The sequence below is a fragment of the Corylus avellana genome, chromosome ca2 (genome assembly GCF_901000735.1).
Source record: "Corylus avellana chromosome ca2, CavTom2PMs-1.0".
NCBI lineage: Eukaryota > Viridiplantae > Streptophyta > Magnoliopsida > Fagales > Betulaceae > Corylus > Corylus avellana.
Genome location: NC_081542.1, coordinates 39,735,473 through 39,743,303, shown reverse-complemented (window position 1 = coordinate 39,743,303; position 7,831 = coordinate 39,735,473). Strand labels below are relative to the sequence as shown.

The 7,831-nt window shown below is 35.0% G+C and overlaps 1 protein-coding gene across 1 annotated transcript; it reads right to left on the bottom strand.

The window, feature by feature from the left end:
• Positions 1-2,917: 2,917 nt before the first annotated feature.
• Positions 2,918-7,008, bottom strand: LOC132169765 (probable LRR receptor-like serine/threonine-protein kinase At3g47570). The gene is made up of 4 exons (XM_059580743.1): positions 6,798-7,008; positions 5,771-6,428; positions 4,396-5,051; positions 2,918-3,372 (listed from the first exon to the last, which is right to left on the bottom strand). Exons 1-4 carry the CDS (start codon positions 7,006-7,008, stop codon positions 2,918-2,920), a joined length of 1,980 nt encoding a protein of 659 aa, XP_059436726.1.
• Positions 7,009-7,831: the final 823 nt, after the last annotated feature.

Sequence of the window (7,831 nt, the reverse complement as noted above, 5' to 3'; positions counted from 1 at the left end):
TCATTTGTTTTCATAAGTTGGCTCTTTTTTTTAAAAAAAAAAAAAAAAAAATTAGTCTTTTTGTCTAAATTAAATGAGCTTTGTTGTGATTGTTCCAAATAATTATTATAACAATAAATATAAACTACCAACAATAAATACTTTATATTTATTCAAACAGTGCATTTCATTGTGAGCCTAAGAAATTGTAAGAACCAAACTTTATGCAAAGAAAGGCATCAAATAAGTGATCCAATTGACCAAATTTCCAGATTCTTAAGACCCCAACATCAAAAAATGAACTACTGCAATCAACCCAATAAACCCAACATCAGACTTTCATCAAATCTTATTTAGATGTTAATATTATATACTAAAGTAACAATATATATATAAATATTACAACAATAAATATAAACCACCAACATATATATATATATATATATATATATATATATAAACAATATATTTCATTGTTTTTCATTTTTCCTACTCTCCAAATTGACGGTCTAAAAATTTCAACTTAGCATAATAATATATAGGGACAAATATAAAAAAGCCCCCCCAAACTACCAGCCGTTTTCGATTTAGCCCCCTAATGTTTCAAAAGTGATAAAGTAGCCCCCCAAACTACCAAATTATTGCATTTTGGCCACTCCGTTAGTCAAAACCGTCAGTTTGGACGGAAACTGCAAAACGACGTCGTTTTGTTATAAACATTGTCAATTGAGTGGTAGTTTGAGTGGAGTATGTGGACTTTATCCTATATATTAATATATAAATATATCAATATTATTAAATAAAATGGAAACCCGGTTTCCGGTTTCCCAGTAAAAGCCGAGTACCGGAACCGGGGTATCCAGTTTTTGAATTTTTCAAACCGGAACTGGAACTGGGTCCCCGGTTTTCCGGTAATTTTTGATACCCCTAAGAAGAAAGCTAAAGCTGTCCGTACTGGACAGAATTCTTTTTTTTTTTTTAGTTCTAATTTTTATTCACTTGTGGAGGAAAGTTTTTTTCTTCCACAAGAATGAGAACATTGAGAAGCTCTCAAATATGAAGTGATAAGTGAATAAATTGACTGGTATTTGTAAAATTTATATGATAAGATATATTTATATGTTTTAATAGATAATTAATTCTTATTGAATTGTTTATTTATTTCGTTTATAATTATTTATCTAGGGAAAATTACAGTTTACTCCCAAAGTTGACATCGTTTTTCAATTCGAATACCAAAGTTTCAATTTTTGCAATCCACCCCCACAAAGTTTCAAGTTTTTCCAATTCGACCAATATTATCCCAAAATTTTCATATTGCCCCTAATTTTTATTTTTTTATAAAAAAAAAAAAAAGAAACAAATTTAGGGGTGCAAAAATGGCCAGATGGCCAAAGGGGTGGCTACGATCACCCCGAATCTTTTTTTTTTTTTTTTTAATTTTTTAGAAAAAAATAAAAAATAAAAAATTATGGGCAATATGGAAAGTTTTTGATATAATTGGTCAAATTGCAAAAATTTAAAACTTTAAGAGGTGGATTGCAAAAATTAAAATTTTAGTGTTCAAATTAAAAAATATTGTCAACTTTAGAGATAAACTGTAATTTTCTCATTTATCTATGATAGCTAAATCAATCTTGATGGTGGGGGAGGGAAACTTTGAAGGGGGCCGAGCAAATTTTAAGCCCCCACCCCAGGGCCCTCATCTGCCCAAAGCAAGCCATGTTTTCAATCCCTCTCATGTCCATGGAATGTAGTTGAAATTGTAGATAAGGAAATTGTTGGTCAGGTTCTAGTTTTGAAGATGCAACATCATATCTTAGATTTTTCTTTTGAAATTTTCTCTAAACCATGTTTTCAACAACTTACAAATATGAAAATTTGGATGATAATTATTGAAATGAGGCAGCTGCAATTTTTGAATGAGAAAAAGCTCGAGTCTACTTATTGGACTTTTGTAGCTTCTGTTCACATTTTTATTGCCGGTCGGGACTTCAACGCTGTTTGTCAAAGTCATCCTTAAATATGCAATTATTAATTTTTTTCAAGGCTTCATCGATGAAAGATTGAAAATGTATATTCAATAAAGTCGGGTTGCAAAACTGGACAAGTTGAAGCTTGGAATGAATAACTTAAAGAAAGTGGATGAAAGAAGACAAAAAAACTTTTGCAACTTTTGACCAACACGTGGGACAAGAGGAAAAGCTTGAGAAATTCATGGCATTTTTTAACACATGGTTTTAACACATGCCACATTTTTTAGGTTGCACAAAGAAAGAGTAAGAAGAATTGGCCGGACTCAGAAAATAATAGCTCACGACATTATTCTGATCATATATTTTGGTGCATTACCATATGCTTAAATACAAATGTTTGTAAGACAATATATTGTCTTAAACATGTAGATCATCAAAAGTGGGTTTGATTTATTCCAACAAAATAAATACTCGCACAAACAGCCAAGCCAATGCTCCATGGGGTCATTACAAAGGAGACTTTTCTACAATCTGATCATTTCTTTGCAAAGCTAGCTCCATTTTCCTACAAAAGTAGAACTTGAGTATATTTGCAATGTTGGAAAATCTAGAAAATTCTAAGATACAAGAAACAAAAACAACTTTTGCTCTGAGCAACTTTAGAAGGGATAAAAAAAAAAAAAATCGAATTCATTTATAAGATTACCCGTGCACTTAATAATAAGGTGGAAACCCTTAGGTGAATGTTTTGATCCTAATTAATAAGATTATCGTAAAGTCTGCTTGTGCTGGCAGGTCATCTACCTATTAAGCTCGATCTTGTGCTTGTGGCTTGAAAGAATTATTTGGAAACTTTAAGGTTTGAAATTTATGGCCAAAACTTTAGTCACTCTACGGATTGTCTATCATTGCCTGAACTTCTAAATCAAAAATTTAGTACCTTACCTTACCTTACTTGGTCTTTATCCATGGCTTGCAACCTCTAAAAAAGCATTTTTGATCCGATGTAGTTCCCTTGTGACATCTCCCATGTTCATTCTTTCTTTTGGCGATTCTAATGAACAAGCAAGGCTGATTTGAAAAATTGAAAGTAGACACTTCTGCACATTAGAAGTTATCTGGCTTAGGTTCTCAATATGAACACTTTCTTCTATTGCCTCAATATCATTGTGATCATTGTTGTTGTAGCCATCTTCTTCTGTTGCCACTACTAATTCATTTACTTCTCTTTTGAAAAGATTTGGGTCCACAATTTGCCCAAGCTTTTCTGGCAATGCCATGTTAACAAAATTATGAAGGTTGAAACCATCTTTAAACAATTTGTCAGTGGGTCTCTTTCCCGTGAACATCTCCAACACAAAAATCCCATAGCTATAGACATCTCCTTGTGCTGATGCCTCACCACCCATTCCGTACTCTACAAGTCATATATTTCGCACGCAAAGTTAACATGGTAATGATTTCAAATATCGGTTTAATACATAGTTTAAAAGAGTTGGGATTTTATACTTAAGATGTTACATATTTTATTTAGTCTTGGAAGATAATGTGACAATAGTTTATATTTTACATGTAACACCCCTGCTCTAAGTGGTATGATATTGTTAGCATTGAGCCAAATCCGCACGGTTCTATTATTAATGGGTTTGCCACCAAAAGGCCTCATACCATTTAGAAAGAGCATACTCTATATATATATAAGCACATCCACTTTCTCACACACAAGCAATATGGGATGCCACATTACAACTAGAACTAGTGAAACTTTTTGGGATATGGGATAATAAAATAGGTCAGGATTAAAATCACGTCAACTAATCACTGTCTTTCCTTCGTTTTCACTTATTTGTTAATTTGAAAAATTAAAGTGTATGTTAAAATATTAATTTAAACACTTAAGTTCACAATTTTTTTTTATCAATTTAACTTTTTGAGACAAGTAGTCATTTAAAATAATATTAAAGTTTTAAGTTTGTACCTTGTACCCATAATTTATCCATATTTCAACTAAAATGATCCACATATTTTCTGGTTTAGCGCAGATATGCCATGTCTTTTCTTTTTTTTTTCTTTTTCTTTTGTTTTTTTTTTTTTATACGTGCACGCCCTATTAATCTCAATCAAAGCCTAAATATCATATGCGACCAATATTTTTGAGCAATGTATACAAACGACCAGTTTTATTTTGAAAATCGTTGTTCTCACCATTTTTACAGTAGGGTTTACATGTTCTCCTTCTTGTTAGCCAACTTATTAATTTGATATATCTAATGGATCGACATGCTATGAGAATAAGTATGGAGAGCCTTAAGGAAATAATATCAACAAGACTAAAATGAATGTGTAGAGCATAGCAAGTAAAAAGACTCTTAGTACGTAATACTTTTCAACTTGAGCAAAATCATGATTTAAAGGATTTAAGATAGAAGTAGTCATGTACCTGGAGCAGCAAAGCCAATAGTACCCTTTATTCCAACTGTGCTAGTTTGATTTTGGGAAGCATCATTTGTTGTAGAGAGGATCCTTGCCAAACCAAAATCACTTACTTTAGCAATCATGTCGTCATCAAGAAGAACATTGCTTGGCTTCAAATCACAATGAATGATTGGCGTTTCACAATGATCATGAAGATACTGTAGTGCAAAAGCTACATCAATCACAATATTTAGTCTTTGAAGGAGGTTCAAATATCTTGGTGGACTTTCATTGTCTCTATCATGGTGCAGCCACTTATCTAAGTTTCCATTTGTCATGAATTCGTAAACTAGTGCTTTGAATTCATTGCCGTTATAGTCCATGCTTGAGCAACAAGTTAAGATCTTCACGAGATTCCGATGCCGTATATTTCTTAACACATTGCATTCTGCCATGAAGCTCTTGAAAGCTCCTTTCTGTTGAAGGTTCAATATTTTCACAGCAACCATCCTTTTTTCTTGAGCAAGAATTCCTTTATATACGGAGCCAAAACTACCACATCCAATTAAATTGCTAGGAGAAAATCCGTCGGTAGTTTGATAGAGCTCCTTGTATGAAGCATTTGAAAGAAAGTTGGTTTTGGGGAGTGTAGAAGATGATTCTTTTTTTGATTTTCTCCTCCTATAAAGGATAACAAGTGATGAAAATAGAATAAAACATAAAACCCCACCAACAATTATGGCAGTTAATTTGAATACATGGGATTTTCCTTGCTTCATAACTTTGACATCGCATGCTTGTAGTTTTAGTTCTGGGATACCTCCACAAAGTCTTTATTTTTTATCACTGATATCGCACTTGCATTTCGGAAGACTCCCTCCGTTGGTACCTCACCCACCAAATTGTTAAATGAAAGATTCAAATACAGTAAAACAGAAATTTTCTGTAGATCTTTAGAAATTATTCTCGAAAAATTGTTTCGTGAAAGATCTGCATGGTGAAGGTCTTTCAAGGAAACCATAGATGGAGGCAAGTTTCCTTCAAATGAATTACCCTGCAAGTAAAGGTTCTGCAAACTCGAGCAATCTCCGATGGTTGTTGGAATCTCACCAAACAAATTGTTTTCGGAGACGTCCAAATACAAAATATTTTTCAAATTGCCTACTTCCATAGGTAGGATGCCCGTTAGTGAGTTTTGTGACAAGTCGAGTCCTAGTAATTGGGAAGAAAGACTCGTTTTGGGTATGCCTCCACTAAGGTTATTTTGTGAAATATATAAGATCTGCAAACTTTTGCAGTTTTCAAAACTTGATGGAATGCTGCCTTCCAATTTGTTTTGATATAAGGAAAGTTTGACCAATTGAGTGAGGTTGCCTAGAGAGGATGGTATGTGTCCTGACAATCTGTTTCCATTCAAACCCAATCCTTGGAGCTTTTGAAACTTCCCAAAATTAGTGGGAATGGGTCCTGTGAACAAGTTTTCATGCATGTTAAGAAGACTTAAGTTGATGAGATTCTCTAATGCTGCAGGAATAATTCCAGATATTTGATTGCCATCAATATGTAAAGCCCTAACTTGCTTCGACAAATTTCCTATAGAATCAGGTAAACTACCTCCGAAATTGTTATCAAAAAAACCTAGCCTTTTAAGTTTGGTGCAGTTTTCCAAAGATGTTAAAAAATCCAAGTCCTTGACCGAATTACTTCCAAGATTATTTCCACCAACACCTAAAACAGAGAGATTTAGCAGGTTGCCTAGATCAGTTGGAACTTGTCCCACGATATTGTTAAAGGAGAGATCAATAAATTCAAGCTGGGAAGCATTGAATAGTGAAACTGGGATCAGACCAGAGAATTCGTTACCGGCAATGTTCAAGGATAGGAGATTAGAGAGAGTGAGGCCTATGTTGGCTGGAAGAGTGCCATTAAGTCGGTTACCTGCAACTTCAATGCGCTTCAGAGTTGATGATATATTGTAAAAGGAATAAGGGAACGTACCAAACATATCATTGTCCACAACTCCGAAGTAAACCAACCTTTGCAAATGAGCTATTTCATCTGGAATATTTCCCACGAAATAATTGAACGAAAAGTCAAGGTGCTGGAGTGAAGAAACATTTCCCAGAGAAGGTGGGATGCCTCCAGTCAAATGATTTGAGAAAACGTCAAGCCGCACAACAAATCAATCAGCTTCACTGAAAGAAACTCAGCGTTCGGCTGCAACTCTCACAAACTACTGCAATTTATCTAGTTTCTGTGTTGTTATTTGGAGCCCTTGCAACCAGAAAGAAGCTATTGGCCGACAGACTACTTATAGCTACAGTTGCTTGGCCTTTACTAGCCATCATCTATATTGGAATCATTTTTTCGACATTTTGGAATCATTTTTTCGACATTAAGGGCTGCACTTCAGAGCCTGAAAGGTGCCCCACGCCTTCTTGCAGCAATAGCTAATTGTGACATCCTGCCTATTCTTAACTACTTCAGGGTTGCAGATGTTATGCTGGTGTGAACTTATCTTGCTTCCTCCTGGATCTTCTAGATGCTCCCAACTGGCGTCCTCGGTGGAAATTTCACCATTGGAGCTTCTCTCTTCTTGAAGCATCACAAAGTATAGTGATAATGTTCTTAATCTCATGGTCATTCACTATAGTTTCTCTAGCCCTTGCTAGCCTGATATATTATTATGTGAGCATTAAAGGAAAGGTCAGGGACTGGGGTGATGATTTCAAGAGTGCATATTTCCAAACTAGCTCTCTGCAGTCTTCGATCACTAGGAGCAAGCCAAATATACCCAGAGAATTGGTATACAATCCCCTGGTATTATGCAGGCCATGAGGTAAATTGCCAGAAAATGTACCTTGTCATCCAAAATTTGCTGACTTTGCAAACTGCATGAAGAAAATCTAAGCATGCCTAGCATCCGAGCATCCGAGCGTGCCGAGCATCTGAGTGTGCCGAGCATCTGAGGATCGAAAAAAAAAAAAAAAATCTGAGCTTCATTCTGCCTTACTATGGCTGAAACTCCACTACGCCTTACCATCGCCTAGCTTCACCAAGCCTCATCACATCTCCAAGAATGAGGGGTATTTGATTTGAAGAAAGGCATTGGAGCATAACACCCCAAGGAGTCCAAAATGAAAGCACTCTCAAGGCTATAAACTACTGAACACCTCAAACAACCAACAAAACTCTCTATTCTACACTCGGAAATATAACTAAACTAAGCGCTTTTCCTAGAGTCATTTTTGGAAAAGTAGTTATTTATAACACTTTCCAACCCTTCGGCGAAATATAGCTAGAGAGTTTCTCAAACCTAGTTTGGTGAAATATCACTAAGGCGCTTTCTCGAGGAAGAGTTCGGAAATATAGCTGAACAAAGCGCTTTTCAAACTTAACCTTTACTCAAAGGTTCCACTTCGGTGAAATATAGCCAGAGAATTTACCGAGTTTTACTCGGT